The 20,227-nt window shown below is 36.2% G+C and overlaps 1 protein-coding gene across 6 annotated transcripts in view; it reads left to right on the forward strand.

Annotated features, from left to right (window-relative positions):
- ERBIN (erbb2 interacting protein) overlaps positions 1-20,227 on the forward strand; it is a 188,206-nt gene that overhangs the window by 145,839 nt on the left and 22,140 nt on the right. For all 6 annotated transcript variants that reach the window (XM_069096431.1, XM_069096432.1, XM_069096433.1 and 3 more), the window contains exons 17-22: positions 25-146; positions 1,466-1,639; positions 3,176-3,358; positions 5,341-5,455; positions 9,336-9,516; positions 11,407-12,979. In XM_069096431.1, coding sequence (XP_068952532.1) covers positions 25-146; positions 1,466-1,639; positions 3,176-3,358; positions 5,341-5,455; positions 9,336-9,516; positions 11,407-12,979 — 2,348 coding nt within the window. The remainder of the gene's footprint in view (positions 1-24; positions 147-1,465; positions 1,640-3,175; positions 3,359-5,340; positions 5,456-9,335; positions 9,517-11,406; positions 12,980-20,227) is intronic.

Raw genomic sequence — 20,227 nt, forward strand, 5'->3', positions numbered from 1 at the left:
TCTCCCCCCCCCCTTTCTCTTTAGTTATGTTCATATCAGATAATGAAAGTTTCAATCCTTCTTTGTGGGAGGAACAAAGGAAGCAGCGGGCTCAAGTGGCATTTGAATGTGATGAAGACAAAGATGAAAGGGAGGCACCTCCCAGGGTTAGTATTTCTTCTTCTCTTTCCAAATGTGAAGTTAAATCAGTAAGTATTTATTCAATACCATGTGCCTAACACTGTCCTGAGTAGTTAGGAGATTGAAAAAGAGAATCCCTCAAGGAACTTCCAATCTTATTGGAAGTCCTTGCACAACTGGAATGAGTGAAAAGCAACTGGGTGCTATAGACAACTATTATGAGTTAAAAGAAGAGAGAAATTAGTATGAGCTAGAGTTGTTATTTTCACCTTGAATTTTCTTTTTCTGTAGTCTTCTGTTTTAGTTGTTGAGCAATAGAAGTAATAGAATTTAAGTAACAAAATTGATATTTTATAAGTGTATTACCAAAAATCTTTGTCAATATGCTTAAAATTTTTAGAGGCAAATCTTAATTTATAGCACATCATGAACTAACCCAGATCCCAGTAAATTATAAAAAATAAGTCAGAAAGTATTTGGACACTGGCACAAAGAATGTATACATATTAATCCTTGAAGCGTGAAGTTGTTTATATGTAACTTGGAGTCGTCTATCTTCATTCACTTCCCTCCAGAAAGAAAGGGACAATTGAAAGTCAGTTATGCTTTGGGGGTATTTTTGGTTTTGTTTTTTGTTTTGGGGGTTGTTGTTTTTTTTGCTTTATGGAGGGGGGAAGGCAGGGCAATTGGGGTTAAGTGACTTGCCCAAGGTTACATGGCTAGTAAGTGTTAAGTGTCTGAGGCTGGATTTGAACTCAGGTCCTCCTGGCTCCAGGGCTGGTGCTCTATTCACTGTGCCACCTTGCCACCCCTTGGGGTTTTTTTAGAGAAATTATGAATTTGCATTTTAATGTCTTTTGAAATGATTTACTATTTTGTGATAAGATTAATTTTTGAGGAGTGGCCAGGTAGCACAGAGGAAGAGCACCGGCTCCAGTGTTGGAATGACCTGGAGATCAAATCCCAGACTCAGACACTTAGCACCCACCCAGAAACACCTGGCTGTGTAACCTTGAGCAAGTTACTTAACCCCAATTGCTTAGGGGCAGCCAGGTGGCTCAGCGAGTAAGAGCACCAGACCCAGTGTCGGGATGACCTGGGGATCAAATCTGGGCTCAGATACTCAGCACCACACCCAGAAATAACTGGCCGTGTAACCTTGAGCAAGTTACTTAACCCTGATTGCTTAAAAGAAAAAAAAAGATTAATTTTTGAGTATTAGCTAATTCAACTTTAACATTTTGAAGCATAATCTTTGTAACACACAAAAGATAAATTTCATTTTATCACAATAAAACTGTTGGTGTTTTTATATGGTTTCATTTTTATTTCCTTATACGTGTAGGAGGGAAATCTGAAGAGATATCCAACACCATATCCAGATGAACTTAAAAATATGGTCAAAACAGTTCAAACAATTGTCCATAGATTAAAAGAGGAAGAAATGACTGAGAACTCTGGGAAAGATTCACAGTCACATGATGATCAGCAAAATACCATAAGAGATGTTGGTGTAAAGGTGAGAGAAATAAGTCACTTTGGAGTTCTGAAAGAGAAACAAAAACCTGCTTAATCTTTTTTTTTTTTAGATGACAGTTGGTATAATTATCCTTCATATCAAACTAAATTTACCTTTACACTTCAGGCCTCCAAGTCTGCTCCTGCAACTGCTCATCTGAGAGAAGGGCATGAGTAGAGAGGGAGAATGTTGTTGGGGTTGTGGGGAGGGGGGCTAGCAACAACCTACAGAATTCTAGTATTTCAGAAATTAACGGCTTTCGAAAAGAAATATGTCAGAGTTGTGCCAACTTGTGTGCCTGAGTAAAGCAACTCACTGATAGAGGGGTGATCAGCAAAAATTGTCATAAGTAATAGTGTTGGGGTGAAGAAGGGGAAAAGCTAATCTCATTTCATTGATTACCAATGCCTGCTGTGGTTGCTTTTTTGTAACATTGCTATTTGCTCATCCTGAAATACCCATCTCAAGCATATATGCCAAGTGCACTCCTGTGCTGTTTCAATAACTTAATTTGCTAATGTTTTAATGATGTCATCCTCAAGTAAAGAACTCACTGATGTGGTATAGGTAGCTATTTAAGATCTCTTATGAGACCTGAGGGAACCCAGCTTTCTTTGTAGATCTGATTATGTCTTGAGGTAGTTGTATTTACTCACACTAGTATTTAAATCTCCCACTCACCCATCCATGTGTACCTTTTCCCATATTCCTGGACATACACCATTCTCAATAGGTGCTATACAACTATTTGTTTAACTATTTTGGTATAATTGTATTGTTTTGAGCAGCTTAAAAGTAAAAACACTACACTTGATAATTTAATGTGTAGTTTCATGTTTGTAGGAAATTAGTTGTAGAATTTTATTTCATAACAGTAAATTTTGTTGCTCACTTTAAGCAAAACTGATATTTGTTTTTAAATTCAAATTAAAGAGCAGCTCTTCATTCCCTAGGTTTCCTTTTAAAATTGTAAATTCATTTAATACATTTAAATTATATCTAAAAAAGAAAAATATTCATACTTTTCTTTTCAGGAACATGGGATATAAGTTTTTACAAAAAGTTAGTTATTTAGCCCTAATTCTTACTAATCAGCCATGTCAAATACAGTCTTGATGAAACATTCTTAACAAAAGTCAGGGCAGTTCTGCACATTCTCAGCCTTTGATTTATATAATGAGATTAATAGATCCTTTATCAGCTTTGCCAGCAAGGATCATACAACCTAAATAATTTACCTGGAGGGAATATACATTGCAGAAAGAAAAAGTTGTTTTGATTTCTGCGTTACCCATAACCCAAAAGACCAAGAGGTAATGGTACATATAGCCTTTTTTATATCCTGAAGCAAAGCATGACAAGTAACTTAGGACCACTAATTTTTTAGTTTTCATACAATGTATTTTCATTCATTGAAGCATAAAAAAATCCATTTTAATATTGATGATATTTTCCTCCTAAAATGAGATATTAATTTTAAAATTCTTACTTGAATTTTGAACCAAACTTATTTGTGTTTTTGTTTTCTTTTATTAGACTTCAGAAACTACTCCAATAAAAAGCAAAACAGAAGATAGAGAAAAGTATATAATGGGAAACTGTGTACAAAAGATCAGTGAGCCTGAAGGTGAGAACAGTGCTGGAAGTCCACAAATGATCCCCCAGGGTAAAACTTCTGAGAACACAAAGAAGATTGTCAACCAAGAGGACTTGCTTGAGGTATGACACTGTCTGTGTTGACTTTTCTGCAGTAGTGATAAGGGGAGTTCCTTTAATGTCGTATTTTATTTGTTGCCCTTAAGCACAGAAGTGTTGATAATATAGAACCAACAGTATATGGGAGTTAACATGACTGCTAATGGATCATAATATTGCTTTAAACTTAGTTGTTTTCAGCTTGGATTTTATTCTTGTACTTGAATGTAAAGAAGATAAGCAGTTTGACAGAAGTTTAATAGTCTAACATTCTAAAATACTGGACAACCAGTGTAGTTTTTATTTCACCTATTGTTATTAAATATTATTAAATTAAAGTATTAAATCCCTCTGTATTGGCTTGGTTTTCGGGTTGAGTGTTAAAACCTAGAGCTTGTGAATCCCACTTGAGGGATGGACTTGTTGATATTAAAAGAGAGGGATGAACTGGGAGGAGCTGGTACCAAGGATTTGGAGAAGCACAAGCAGAGGAAGAGAGGCAGAAGAATTTTTGGAAGCAGCATCGTGGAGGCAGAGAGAGGGAGAGGATTGCTGAGGGCCAGTTTGAGCTGCCTAGGACTTCTGAGAGCTGCCACCCGGAGCTGCCAAGGACTGAGGAGACATTGCTGTGATACCGGTACTTTGTCTGTTTAGAAGTTGTTTTACCAGATTTGTCCACTGGTGAAGGACAGAGCTGTTGTTGCAGAGGTCCTGGAACCTTGCTGTTGGTTCAGGAGTCCAGAGACTGTTCTGCAGACAGAGAGTGAATTGCATCCACTGGTGAAGGACAGTGCTGTTGTTGCAGAGGTTCTGGAACCTTGCTGTTGGTTCAGAAGCCCTGAAGAAGGATTTTCTTGTTGTATGTTTACAGAAATCCTGGAAGAGAGTCTTGCTAATGTTTTCAGGGGTCCTAGGACTGTTCTGTAGACAGAGAATGAATTAATGACACTGGCAATATATCTTGTGGCCTTGTTAAGCATTGTCTCCCCCGGAACAGAGATTGCTGAGAACTTGCCTCGGGTCAAGATGAAGAAAAGACCTCTCTGGGTATTAAATGCTGTGATGGTATCTTAACCTTGTAACTCAGGGGTAGATGGCCTTTGTGCTCTCTACTGCCCCTATTGAGAAGGTGCTTGGTGTTAACTGATGGTAATTATAATTCATTTGTGATCCAGGAGTGGGAAACTTGACTTTTTTTTGTGCTCTGTGACTGACCAGATGAATGTACTTTGTTTATGATTGTAAACTAATCTCCATTTGAGAAGAGGGTCTTTGGGATTGACTAAATGAATGTACTGCCCAGGGATGGAGCAGTGCTTGGATTACACTTGTAAATGCTGTATTTTGATTTTCTCTGTTCTCAGTTTGTCACTGAATAAAATGGAGAGTGGCTGTGCTTGGGAAGTTGCCTTTGCTATTTCACCTATTTCAGCTGAAAGCAAGGAGAAAGCAATATCAGTATGATGCAATTAAATGTCCTTCCTTGCAACTACCAAAATATGTTTTGAAATAACAAAAAATGTGTTTTGAAGTTTAGCATATTTTTGATTATCCATACAAGAATAAGTAAAGGGGTCATTTTGGAGTTTGAGGAAAGGCAAGTCCTATAGAGGGACCTTCAGGGAGCATAAATAACCTCAAAGAGTATTGAGCAAGGTGGAGAGGGAGGACTAGAAAAAAAAGAGGCCTCTTATAAGTAGGAAGGTCAAGTATAGAAGTAAGAAGGCACCAGAGAGATTTCACTGACCACCTCATTTGGGTTAGGACCTGTTTTGTCACCATCTGTTTGGTTTGCAAGGAGAAGTAGCCAGTGGGCCTTTTGCCATGTGTGCTAAAGGTTACTGATGCTTGTAGTTGTATCATTGTATATCACAATAACTCAAATCGTGTCAGGCATTCTTCTCTATTTTTGTAGTTCTTTTACCTTGATAACCATACATTTAATTTGAAAAGTTCTTAAGAAACTCAAGTAGAAGTTTAAGTTAATATTTTTCCTTTTTAAACAGGAGTCTGAAGAACTTTCTTCTGATGAAGAGATGAAAATGGCAGAGATGCGACCACCATTAATTGAAACTTCCATTAATCAGCCAAAAGTGGTGGCACTTAGCAATAACAAAAAAGGTTAGATGTTGAAACAGAATACCAAGAATAAATGGTTGGGGATATGTACCATTGAGATTTTATGAGTATAATATAATTTAAAGTAATGACATTACTTTAAAAACTTGATTTAGTTGGGATTTGAGATTTATAATTTGCTTCTCTAAAAGTTTTGATTCCTTGCCTTCCTCACTTTAAGGAAAGGTTATGTCAATTCATCTCCAGGAAATTTATTCATTTATCTAAGTTTTTCCTAACTTCCTACTCTTTCTCTTATGTGATTTACTGGATGTGTAAAGAAGAAAATTTTATAAAATGATGTTTAGTAATTCTCCCTGAATCACTTTTGCAAGTTAGTGTTATAACTATTAACTATTGTAATAGTTGTTGTAACTATTAAAGACCTATTATTTAGTCAATGTTAAGAAATTCTAAAAATAATGTCTTAGTAAATGATTCCTATAGAGTTGCCTGTGGCACATAGGGAGTTTTAGTGACTTGACCTAGGGTCACTAGCTAGAAAGCTGTGTCGTATATAGCTAGAACCTGCCTTACTAGGTTACTTACCAGGAGTAAGTCATCCTGACTTAAACTAATTATACTAAAAGAAAAAATACTTCAGTTATTATGAACCCTTACCTGGGAGACATTTTTCAGTAAGTTTTTTTTTCTTTTTCTTCCCAAATAATTGAGGGCTTACTCTTTTAAATACCAAGGCTTTTATAAAAGGTATTTATACACAATTCTTCAGCATCTTAAATTATTTACAATTTGACCCTTACTAGATGAATTGAGAGTAATTATTTTTAATATCAGTTGAGCTCTTTAGTACAGTTATTACCTCAGGAGGTTTATCACCTAGGCTTGAAGTCTTGGTTTCAGTTCAGCTCCTCACACCCAACATATGTGATCTCTTGTCAGATCTTAACTTTACTACTTCTACAACATCTCTTCTATGGTCCTTTTCCTCTACTTACAGCTGCTGCCTGAGGTCATACCCTTTTCACCCCTCACTCATACCTGAGAAAGCAAATATAAGCATCTGTCTTGATGAAAGCTAATAGACCAGGGGTGGCTAGGTAGTGCAGCGAATAGAGCACTGGCCCTGGAGTCAGGAGGACCTGAGTTCAAATCCAGCCTCGGATACTTAATGCTTACTAGCCATGTGACCTTGGGCAAGTCACTTAACCCCAATTGCCCTGCCTTCTCCTGTCCAAAAAGCAAAAGAAAGAAAGAAAACCAAAAGACCAGATAAAAGGGAAGTGAAAATAGTCCAATATATTGAGAATATGTACTCTATTGTAGAAATCCACGAACTAGGGTGGAGGGGAGGAACATGACTGAGATTATTTGAGGGAGGAAGAAAAGTAACACTGTGACCTACAGATTGCCTACTAAAGATTATAAATTTATAAGCCAGATTACAAAGCATGCAAAGAGGCCTGATGTAATTTGATTATACACCTAAACGATCTAATTGTGTTGTCATCCTACCCCTCTTCTCCTCCATTTCTATCTCTGCTGAAAGCAGAAGTGCTGATAGAGTCTTGCCTTGATTCAATTCTATTTTAAAAAATGTTTTATTAACAGTTTTTGTCTTTACAACCCAGTCATTCCCCAGACTGAACTGTCCCTTGTAACAAAGAAAATCAGTTAGAGAAAAACTTTCAATACAGAGATGATATAATCCCTCCACCCTCCTTCTGTGTTGGAAATATGTCTCATTACCTTCTCTGTGGATGTACTTGTGCCAAAGGCGTTTTTTGGGGGGGGGGGGTTGCTTTTTGGAGGGGAGAAGGCAGTATAATTGGGGTTAAGTGACTTACCCGAGGTCACACAGCTAGTTTCTGTGTTAAGTGTCTGAGGTCGGATTTGAACTCAGGTCCTCCTGACTACAGGGCCCGTGCTCTATTCACTTCACCACCTAGCTGCCCTTGTCAAAAGCATTCTTGATGAAAGTATCAGAAGAAAACAGAAATGGTTTTACAAGTAGTTACCATAGCAGGCCAAATATTTACAAATCTTACAATTGATATAAAGGAACAGAAAATTCAGAAATTTCACAAAGATCCTGTAAATCTCTACTTCATCTATCCAGAATATAGCCAAGAATAAGGAAGAAAATAGAGAAAAAAGACTTTTTTAGAAATCAGAATAGATGTCACAGGATTCATACATTAAAATCCTTATGATTTACTCTTTAAAGAGCACTTCATAGCTTCCTCCTGTTGTTTACATACAGTTCTAACAAGTTTGGTATTCTTTTTTCCCAGGACATTTGGGTTTTTAAAAAGAATAAAATAAAAACCTGTTAAAGCCTGGTATAGAAATTGCCACTACAAAGCAGATTGTCCTTGCTCTGCAATTTTTACTGTTAGAGAGTTGCCTGGGATACATAAAGGTTAAGTATCTGCCCTGATCATATTCAGTGTGACCGGGTCACTTTCAGATTAGAAACAGTAAAACAAAAAGGGGAAATGGCATTGCTGTAGTAACCCTGACAGCAATGAGAAGTAGCAGCTGGTAGTCCAACAAGAAGACAGAAGATCTAAAAGGGAGACATATGTGTGCAAAAAACGCAGTAATCTTTCATTATTAGAGCGTTGGCACTAACAATTCCATTCAGGTCAACAAGCAGTTATTAAGCATTTACTGTTTACCAAGCACTGTGCTGAGCAATGTGGGTGCAAAGAAATGCAAAAACACATAAGTAACCATGTACATAAAAGATATATACAGTGCAAATGAAAAGTAACTTCATAGGGACAGGACTGGTGTAGGTGGGGGCATGGAAAGAGAGTACCCAGGAAAGCTTGCTAAGTCTTAAAGGGAGTAACAAAAAACGTTGGAGGTATGGGGGGAGAGGGCAGAGATAGATGGGACATACAGAATGTATGAGTGGGTGTGGGTGTGGGTGTTTGTGTATGCTATCAGGTAGGCTGTATGGCTATATCAGAGCATATGTGTAACAAGACTGGAAAGGTAGGAAGGAGCCAAGTAAAGTTGTGAAGGGCTTCAGAAACCGAAGGATTTATATTTGATCCTAGAGATAAGAAGGAACCAGTTGAGTCTAGTGGGTAAGTGTGGTCAGTGTGAGATGACTTGGTCAGATCCACACTCTAGGAAAGAGACAGACTTGAAGTAGGGAAACCAAAGGGAAGGTTATTGTAATATGTCAGGTGAAAGGTGAGGGCCTGACCTGGGTACTAGTTCTGATTAGAGGAATGGGGCCATGTGATAGTAGACGTAAAAATAGCCATGATACTATTTGACAGCAGATCTGGATGTGTGGGGATGAATGTGAGCCTGATATTAAGGTTGTGAACCTGGATCATTAGGAGGATGATATTATGCATATTTGTTTGAGAACTCAGTGACATTAAAGTCCATTTTATCTGCTTGAGTTAAGCCCTCTCACATTATTCATTATCATAGTCTCTATTTATAGCATAGGACATGAGTATTAATATTGTATCATGTGACTTACTGATCATCTCCAGTGTTATTCTCAACTGCCATCCTTGATGCCCTCTGTATTATATGTTTACAGTTTTCTCTCACTGCAATATGATTTATAAGCAGAATTAGAAAGAATATGTAATAGATGTTATAATATATTTAGTGACATTTTGGAAATGTACATACAATAGCATTATTACTTGATTAGTAACAATTAGAATGTTTTTTTTAACAAGTAAGTATGGTCAGTGACTTGTTGTTTCTTAGTTTTTATATGAATAAAATAGAATTTTTACAGTTTTCTTTTATAAACTACTTGCTCTTATCTATGAAGATTTTTCCCCCACAAATAAGAGAAACATATGAATGTAATTGTTTTTTTTTTTAATGCTCTAAAATCACATTGTAGTATGTTGTACTGATCTGATAAATTTTTTTGCAGATGATAAGGATACTGATTCTTTATCAGATGAAGCCACGCACAACAGCAACCAAAATAACAGCAATTGCTCCTCTCCGTCTCGAATGTCAGATTCAGTTTCTCTTAATACTGATAGTAGCCAAGACATTTCATTGTGCTCTCCATTGAAAGAAACACATATTGCTGTTATTTCCAAAATAAGGTATGTGGTCATCTTTAGAAAAAAAATGGTTTATATGTCATAAGATAGTAAATAAAAATAATGCTCAAAAATTAAGGCCCACTACTGCTAAATGCTATAAAGTTTTTCAAAGAATTACTTGTATGATTTCTTTATTTTATCACTAACTGTACATATAAGTTTTTAGTCTTGTTAGTGCCTTTTATATGACTAAAGGACACGTTGCTCTTAAACTAGGTATAGATAGCCAAAATGGAACAGACAGTTAAATAGTTAGCCAGTGCATCTGCCTGGTGTGCTATTAATAAGCCAGTCTAGCAAATTCTGACCAAAAAAAGTGTTTTTTTTTTTCTTTTTAAATTTCCAAATTTAAAAGGATTTGTGGGAAAGGGAAATATCATGAATTATTAAATCAAAGTCATATCATGATTGGCCATCATTACTTGTTGAGCTTTATAGTCAGTATAACTAAGGGGAAAATTTTGTTAGTCAAGCTCTTTTAAAGAGTGATTAAGAGGTGATTAATAGTTTCTTTACATTGGTGTTTATTAATGTGACTTTTTAAAAACAAAGTGTAGAGGACATAGTAATTTTGACCTAGTAATAATAAATAATGAAAATAATTTTAAGGCCATGTTAATTAATGTACCAGTTAAACACTGATGCAAGAGAGAAAGAGCTGTTTAATTTAAACACCAAAGCCTGACAACCATTGAACTAAAATTTTTTACTCACATTGAGTTAATACTACATAGTATTTTACTACTAAATTATAGTCTTTATTTTTCAGGCATTCTGAAGAAAAACTGTTTTGAATCATTTGATTTGAATAGTTTTAAAAAGAGACATAAGCAGTTAATGAAAATAAAGATATAATATTTTCCCATCCATAGGGATAGAGAACCCCCAAAACAGCCCCTTTTATATGTGGGTCCCAGGTTAAAAACCTTATCTAGAGGGAAGCATATCTGTATACATTTCACATATTGACTCTCATCCTGCACTATTATTTAAGCAGAGATGGAAATTGTTCCTTTCATTTGCCACAAAATAGGGATTTTGATTCAGCAACAGTGTGACTGACCTATGAATTTTACTGTTCGATTTATTGTTTTATATGCAAATGTTTATACTCTTTTATGAATTATGTCATTCAGTGAAGTAAAAGCTAAGTAAAAGAGCTATTACTATAATTCTATGGTGCTAGTTCCCTGGTGGCATATTATTAAAAAATATTTGTTTTATTCTATGCTGCCTAAAGGCATATAAGCTACCAAAGAATGTTTTGGAGATCATTAATATGAATGTTCTTGTTAAGACTGTACAGGTATTTTATTTATTTGATTATATAAGCATATATCTTGTATAATTTTGGAACAACATTTGTGGGCAATTAAGTACAGCATAGTAATATGGAGTTAAAAGACTTGTTTCCTTGTATTCTCTGTTATAGATCTTTAGAAAATTATTTAGGCTATTAGTTGCTAATTTTATCATCTACTTATTGACATACTGATTCTATTTGACATGAATAATTTGAGGATCCAGCAGTTTTCCATGATTTTTTTTCTCATTAATATTATAAAAGTATGAGATGGCAGTCTCTTAACCTCATGAAGACATTTGTCCCTTTTCTCCATTAAAATGTCTCATTTTATAGCATTTCATGACTTTAGTTTATTCACCAATGAAGTAAAAACAGAGGAAATTAAGTCCTTTTTGTTTCTTACTTCACACAGATTTATGTGACAGCAGCTTATTGATAACAGCTTGTAGATTTATATTATTGCTTTAATCTGACTTTATACTTTTGATTTTTAAAAACTGAAGACAAATGATTAATTAGATCTTAATTGCGAACATTTATAAAAGCTGTATTTTGTCATCTCAAAGAATTGTTCTTTGTTTTAGGCAAGAAGATGAAAACTTTAATAACCTTTTGCAGAATGGTAGTGATTTAAGCAACTCAACAGAAGAAAAAGGCAAAGTCCATGAGAAAAAAATTTTCAGTTTGACTGAGTACGATTTGAACATTGAAGAAAGATTGGCTCTATTAGAGAAGGATGTTGATCTAAAAAAAACCACTACTGAAGATTCTCAAAAATTAGACCAAATCAACAGAAATCTTAACAAACTTACAATTAATAGTACATTTCGATCAGATACAATGGAAAGATCAAAGATAACCCACGAAGTAGGATCAGGAAAAGGCCTTTTCATTAATGATGCTCAAGAAGAAGCTGAGCCCTTGGAAAACGGAAATGAGTCTCCAAATGTAGATGCTATAAAGAAGCTTAATGGACATCCTGTAGACCTTGCAGAGTCTTCTCAGAGGACTGCACAACTGAAGGACCCTGGCCTTGATTCCGAGCCTTTTGTAGATGTGTGTGCTTCCAAAAGTACTGAAGATTTGTCCCCGCAACGAAGTGGACCAGTAGGAGCTGTTATAAAATCTCATAGTATAACAAATATGGAGACTGGAGGACTGAAAATATATGAAATTTTGAGTGATAACGGTTCACAGCAGCCAAACTCAGCAGTTAAAGCAGTCTCATCTGGCGTTGATGGAAAAAACATAGTCCGGAGTAAGTCAGCTACACTTCTCTATGATCAGCCTTTGCAAGTATTTGCTGGTTCCTCCTCATCTTCTGACTTAATGTCATGTACAAAAGCCATATACAAGTTTGATTCAAATCACAACCCAGAAAATGTTAATATAGGAAGAAGTTCTGGAACATCTGGTACACAGTTTGCACCTCAAATATATGGTCCCCCACAATATAACGTCCAGTACAGTAGCAGTGCTGCAGTCAAGGACACTTTGTGGCACTCCAAACAGAATGCCCAAGCTGATCAAGGCAGTTTACCTCCTCCACGTCTTCTTAGATCAGAAAGCACAGAAAACCCTAATTATGCTAAACATTCTGCAAATATGAATTTCTCTAACCATAACAATGTTCGAGCTAATGCTTCATACAACTTACATCAAAGAATGGGACCAGCAAGGCACATGGAGATGTGGGCAGTCCCACCAAATGACAGACTTGTTCCTGCAGTAGGCCGAAATACACTTCAGAGACAAAGTAGCATCTCCTCTACAGCCTCTGTAAATCTTGGTGAACCAGGTCCCACCAGGAGACCTCAGATTCCTGAGGGAGATTATTTAACATATCGAGAATTGCATTCAGCGGGGAGAGCTCCACTGATGATGTCAGGATCACAGAGACCCCTTTCTGCAAGAGCCTATAGTATTGATGGTCCAAATGTACCTCGGCCCCAGAGTGCTCGACCCTCTGTTAATGAAATACCAGAAAGAACTATGTCAGTTAGTGATTTTAATTATTCACGGACTAGTCCTTCAAAAAGACCAAATCCAAGAGTCAGTTCTGAGCATTCTTTGTTAGAACCTCCAGGAAAAAGTAAAGTCCCTCATGATTGGAGAGAACAAGTACTGCGACACATTGAGGCTAAAAAACTAGAAAAGGTAACTTAATTACTCATTTTCTTCATGAATTTATTATTTTGTTTTCTCCTAATCAAAATGATTTTGCACTGCATGCATGGGTGTATGTTTGTGTGATAAGACAGAGTAAAATGGTAGTTAAACTTATTTATTCTGGATTGAGATATAATATTGGGGGTTCCTTTTGTGTATGGATTGACCCCAGAGGTTACTTCCAACTTTGAAATTCTATGATTCCATCAGAGTGGAATTGCTACTCTGATTCATTTGACCATTAAGGCACGTGCATGTGGGTTATATCTGTTAAGGTAGCTTCAGAACAAGTTTTCCTTCCTAGTCCTTTCATCCCTCATATTTGTTAGCACATGCTAATGGATCAGGGAATTGTAAATTTTCTGTTTTATATTAACATCTGTTTACTGTTTTCCATCAAAATGAATATAAAAGGGAGTTAAGTTGATCAATATATCACATTATAAGATTATGTAAGTTTTTACTGCTTAAAGTCAGAAATACTAGTTAACAAAACAAAAAAATTTTTGCAAATGCAAATAGCTTTTATAATTATTTTTATGTTTCTTCACGTTATACAAACTAACCCTCTTGCTGACACCTCAGTGGTTTTGTGCCTATTAAAAACTTGCAGGAACCTATTCATTAAACTGTAATTCTAGCTTATTTTATGTCGCCTAAATTTATGGCCAGTGGGATGTTTGTTGATGCTGTATCTATGAATTTGTGAGTTCAATATTTAAAAGACATTTGTTCACTTCCTAGAAAACAGCCCTAGATGCACCTCTGCTCTGCTGCCATCATGTGGAGGGAATACCTCAATTACAAAATCCAAAGTGCAGGATGTCATATACTTTGCCTATAATTGATTCAAATACCTGTTGATTTAAAACCAGTCATTTTCTATAACTAACTCATCAAAAAAAAAAACAACTATGAAAGCTGCTGAATGCCTAATTAACCTTAACCAGTCATGTTTAAAATTATATTTTAGCTAAACTTTTAAAAAGCCTTGAGTACAATTGAATATTTTTCTCACTAACCCTTAGTTTTTCCTTTACCAACTTAAGCCTTATCTTAAAAACAAAGATTTCACATCAGGAAGGCCTTAGTTTTTGAGTTAGCTAAGTTTAGAAGCATCTTTGATTTTTCAACATGAGCCAGTTTCTTTCCCTCTCTTAGTCAAAAGGAGTCAAGACAAATTTTTCAGGTTATTTGAATTAGGACAGGGATGTCCTTAAAACTTTTCAGCCTCCATAGAACCTTGCTTCTTTTCCCTACTCTGAAAAAAGAGAGAACTAGGAATTTTCTGCTAATAAAAGTATTAAAACCTTTTTATATACTTTTCCTCATTCAAAAGTATATTATCATTTCAGTAGAACAATCAAACTGCACCCTTCTTTCCATCTTTGACCACTGTACTTCCAGTAAATGTGGGTTTTATCAAGACAGGGACTTCTTTAGGTGATGGAGTTAGGAAATTAAAGTAGTAAGAGAAGAGACCTGGAGTAGCCACTGTGCTGAATGAGATAAGAAATCTGTAAGATGAAGCACTGATGGTCCAATTAGGATTGGAAGCAGTATATTTGTATTCAGCCTGGTTAGCATAGTGTCTTGACATCTCCAGCACTGCCCAGTCACTTATGAGTAATAGTGCAAGTTGTATAGGGTTATGTAGGGTTAACCATTAAAAGAATGGAAGTAATAAAAAGTCGAGAGGAGATGGCATTGTGGATATACAATTAATGAGGAAAGGAGAGGGCATTGTGGAAGTGCTTCATCACTAAGTGAAAACAGTATGTAGCAGTTGAAAAATGAAACTACCATGGCAGTGATCCTGTCTCTTCTCAGAGGAGAAAACACAGCCTCTTCTTCATATAGCATCTGTTATACTTAGTGCTTCCAGTTTAACAAACATATATTAATTACACAATTAAAATCATTTAATTATTCAGAGTTGAAATAAAGGACAGTACCTGGCCAATAGTGTAGATGAGAAATATACATATAACTGTTAACCAGATTATACAGTGTTAAAGAGCATAGGAGAGATCCAGGCATAGTGAGAACATCAAGAAGAGAGAAATCACTTTAGGGGAACAGGGAAGGTTTCATGGAAGAGATGACACCCAAGCTAGGCATTGTTCGAAAGGAAGAATTTCAAGAGGAAAGATGTGCAAAGAATGAACAATTACTTGAACACAGGCACTGGGTCAAGATGGGGCAGGGTGAGATCAAAGGCATAGCATGCAATCAAGTTTGGCTAGGATGTAGAGCATGGAAGATGTAATCAACTTGAAAAGATAGTTCAGAGCCAATTTTTTTTTTGAGAAGAGCGGAGGATGAGTGGTCCTTGCCAAGTGAAGAGTTTGTGATTCTTTTTGATAAAAAAATAAACAACTGTTGAAGGTTTTTGAAGAGAGAACGGATGTGGTGAGACCTTCACATTAGAAAAATTACCCTGTCAGTTGTATGTAGAATAACTTGGAAAAAGTGAAAAACCAGAGGGAAGGAGATCAATTAAGAGGCTTATTACAATACTTTAGGTAAGAGGTAAGGAGGATCTGAACTAGAGTTGGCACCAATGGGAAGTAAAAGGAGAGGAGGAACTGGAAGGAAGGAAAAGAGGTGAAAGATATTGTAAAGGCAAAAATGACAGGACCTAGCAACAAAACGGATGTGGGGGTTGAGGCATGAAAAACGGATGAGGCAAAAGAAAGAGTCAAAAGCTGACCATGAAAAAGTCAGGTTAAGAGGTCAATAGAGTTAAGGAGACAAGATAATTTCATTTTTGTGTATGTTGCGTTTGAGGTGACAGCAAGATATTCAACAAACAACTGGAGCTATAAATTTGGTAATCTTCTGAATAGATGTGATCATTAAAGCTAAGATTGAATTGGTTTCTAAATATAAGAGTATAGAGAAATGAGACAGGACAGATTTTGGGGGAAGGATAGGGAGAATGCCCACATTTACAAACCAAGAGAAAAGTTGTCAACCAAGAAACACACCATGGAATCCTAGAAAGGATAGCTCAAGCAGAGGGAGTGGTCAAAAGAGAGGTTATCATATTTGGAGATAGAGAAAAAAAGCATGATTGTAGGATGCTGAGGAATGATTAGGGTTTGACAATGAAAGGGGATGAAAGAAAAAATGATGAAATTTTGAAGATACGTGATAAAAGTGTAGAGTGGAGGCTTTTTTTTTTTTTAAAGGATAGGGCAAAAGATAGATTAGAAGGGAAAGAGCCAGTAGAAAGACTGAAGGTGAAGAAAGAGGAGAGGGGCGATGACTGAAGGAATATGATTCTAGATGAGACATTAGATTATGGATGGCATCAAGCGCACAGATTAATTTTGACAAGGAAGAGGACCATCTCACTTGTCTCAATAGGAGAGAAAAAGAAAAAAGTCAGTCACATAATTTTTTACGTAAAGATCTTTTCAATCAAATAAGAAGCAAACATATACTGACAGACTGGTTTACAGATTTTACTGAAATAGAGAGAACTTGGAGTGACTGTAAGGGATACAGTTATGAAACTTTAAGAGATGATGCTGTGAGGAGCCAGTTGAGGGGAAAGAATAAATTCTGTAGCTGACATAGTCAACATAATTTCCTGACAGGGTCACAATATCATTGTTGAGAGGGAAGTGAAACCATAACATCATTAATGAACTGGGGAAAAAGGGAGGAATCAAAAGAGCACCAGCAGTCACAGTAAAACTGAAGAGTATGTGTAAAGATAGAGGGGGAAAGAAGAATAGGTTATGATCAGAGAGAAAGTTCTGGAGTTCAGGATTTTTATAATAGAAGTCTGAAGGGAAGTTAAGGTGTGAACACCCTTGGCAGGGTGGGAGTAGAGGTGAAAGTTTTAAGAATTAGGGGAGAGGGAACTGCTTAAAAGGAGCAAGGGGTTGCTGAAATTTTAAAAACGAAAAAAAGTGGGTCATCAAAGCATTTCAGGAGCACAGAGGAAAGGACAAAATGAAGGTAAGTCGAAAACCCAGATAAGCAGGACAGCTTTGAAAATAACATTAATGGGGCGTCTAGGTGGTGCAGTGAGTAAAGCGACAGCCCCAGAGTCAGGAGACCCTAGTTCGGTTCCGGTTCTGGCCTCAGACACTTAACACCCACACAAAAAAACTAGCCATGTAATCTTGGGCAAGTTACTTAGCCCCAATTGCCCTCGAAAAGGCAAAAATAAAAGAAAATAACATATTAAATGTATTTTATACTTTCAGATTGCCCTCATATATTCTCTTGTGTGTACCTAGATATTTACATATTGTCTCTCCCTTTAGAATGTAAATTGAGTACTGTGAGGTAAACAAAAGTGTGTAGTACAAAGTTCTCAACCTTAAGTTCTCTTCCTATCTTGTCCAGAATATATGAAACAATTCAGAAAATTACCTAAATCCTTTGAAGAAATATGATTTTTTTCACCTTGGATATACCATGATATAGATCGTAATTCCTTAATTGACTTATTTGATGATATTTCAAAATTGTTATGGCAGAACAGTGTGGTGGACTGCACTTTGCCCTTAACTAGGCCAGTGTTTAGACAACAAACATAGAATGCACTACCAGACATGTGTCTGAAGGATTTCTAGTTTAGCAAGATTTGCCAGAGTATATACTGTGCTGTCATGTTGTTGTTGTTGAGTTGTTTCAGTCATGTCCGACTCTCCGTGACCCCATTTGGGGTGGTAAAGATGCTGGAGTATTTTGCCATTTCCTTCTCCAGCTCATTTTACAGAGAAGGAAACTGAGACAAACAGTGAAGGACTTGCCCAGGGTCACACACATATAAAAAATATCTAAGGCCAGATTTGAACTCAGATCTTCTGAACTCTGGGCCTGGAACTCTATCCATTCCACCATCTAGCTGCCCCTGTTATAACTATGCTATTACAGCCTTCTGAAATTGAGGATCATTTTCATGTCACAGTGAAGCATCAAAGGAGAACTATATTAGAGGAGGTAGAGAAATAGTCCATTACAGACAACTTGTCATAAATTGTATTTGATGTCATTCCCATATATTCCATTGTGCTGTTGCTCCTAATTTATGAGACTGTGGGAGTCTACAGCAATGAGCTTAAAAGGTATATTGCCACCCGCACTCAGCATTAGAAGGCCACTGTGATCCCTCCAGCATGGGTAGCATCAGCTCCCTGGGAGTGTGATAGAGAGAGCAGGAAAAATGACCTATATAAGTTAGTTACTTATGAAGCCTTCCTTCCAGGGAACATTGTGAAAAGCTCAAAATAAGTACATGTTTAAACTCACAACATTTGTGTACTGATTTTATCTGAAAATAATTGGCAGCTTCTTGAACTGTATTTTTACATTATTTTTATATATTTTAATGTGGTGAACATAATAATCACATATGAACATTCAGGTAAAACCACTTTCTGGCCTATATTTACTTGGGAATCAGTATTTGGAAAGTATTTGCTAATGTTTATTGTTGATTTTAGTTCTGTTAGTCTGATATGTAATTTTCCTAAAATGGGCGGAGTATAAATGGATTACAAATTAGATATGCTTTCCATTTTTACAGTGTTTATGAAATGAATTTACATTATCACATGTAGTTCAGCCTCAGAACTTGACATTACATTTCTAGATTTAAATTTGGTCCATCAGTATATGAAATATTCATCAGAGTATGTATTGTGGTAAGAAAAACAAACATTAAGTCCATAATCAGATTATTTGAAGAATGCACAGGGTCTTCCCCCTAGCATTTCTATTGGCCCACATTTTCTTCAGCAAATATATGTTAAGACTTCTGCTTATTTTACATTTGTTCTGTGTAATGGGATAAGGAGTAATACCAGTTAATTTTTATGGAGACTTCTCAAAATCTCATTTAGTTAACTTAAGAAGAAGTTTAGTTAACTGTTTTTTGCATAAGGGATGGTATATACATTATTTACCTTATGTTATAGATAAAGCCCATGCCTTCTTTTGATGAAGGGACTAAATCCTAAAAGATTTTTAAAAACCTCATGTTTTTAAATAGGAAGTCCATAAACACTAATGTTTTCCTTTTGGGACCCATTTAAGTTTCCATATTTCTTAGCTGATGCTGACATTACTCTTTGGTCAAAGAGAAAATGTTCTTGGAAGTCAATCAGTACAAGCATTTATTAAACACCAACTGTGTATCAGGCATTGGAGATACTAAGGCAAAAAGCAAACCTTCTCTGTCCGTAGTTTGCTTGAATTCTGCCAGAGGTTTTAGTAAATAAGATGCCAATAGCAATCCTGTTACTCTTTATGGGTAGTGTTTTTCTACTTTTAAAAAATTTCAATGACATGTTTATGAAGTTTTAAAATTTATCATAGGCTACACAGAGGGTACAGGATCAGTCAATCAGTAAACATTTATTACGTGCTTAATATATGCAAGGTACAGTGGCTTTTAGTACTCAAGAAACTCGTAATGAGAAAGGCAACAGATACTCATGCATAGCTATAGGATGAATATAAGGTTTGGGGAGGGAGCACTGTTGGTATAGAGGGACCATTGAAGGCTTCTTATGCTAAGTCTTGAAGGAAAGCAGGAATTTGAAGAGACAGAGGTGAGGAGAGAAAGCATTCAGGAGTGGGGAACAATCACTTTCAGCGCAGAGGTGGAGGATATAGCATTGTATGAGACTGGAAGGGTAGAATCAGATGAGGTTATTAAGTGATTTAAATGCCGAATAGTTAAGTTTATATTTGAGGGGTTGTTTGATGTGATCAGACCTTTGTTTTAGGAAAATCACTTTGGTAACTGTGTGGAATATGGATTAGAGTGGGGAGAGACTTGAAACAAAGAGACCAAAACTGAAGCTATTTCAGATGTCCAGACAAGATGTGATTAGCATTGTCCTCACATCCTAATTTGGAGGTAGAATGTAGAAATTTGTAGAGAAGACTGCCTGAATCTACACACTGTTGCCTGCAGGGGAGAAAGTTTGTCTTCCTACTTCCTTCCTCGCTTGTGAAAGGAGGCAGCATGTGGATTTGAAGGGGTCACTTAGCCTCAGTAGTCAGTGTTAATATTAGTTCTGTTACTATATGCCCAAACTCCCTTTCTTCATCATGACTGCTAGAATGTAAGGGATTACTCATAAATTCAATATATTGTTATCTGACTCCTTGCTTCAGGAAGACTGCAATCTCCACTTCTGTTCTTTTAATTTTTGTCTCTTAATTGTGACTTGTGAAGAGAAGACCCTGTTGTGTACATATGTA

Source organism: Petaurus breviceps, unplaced genomic scaffold (genome assembly GCF_028583685.1).
Source record: "Petaurus breviceps papuanus isolate PSGF00001 unplaced genomic scaffold, PetGlider_PUasm1.0 229, whole genome shotgun sequence".
Lineage (NCBI taxonomy): Eukaryota > Metazoa > Chordata > Mammalia > Diprotodontia > Petauridae > Petaurus > Petaurus breviceps.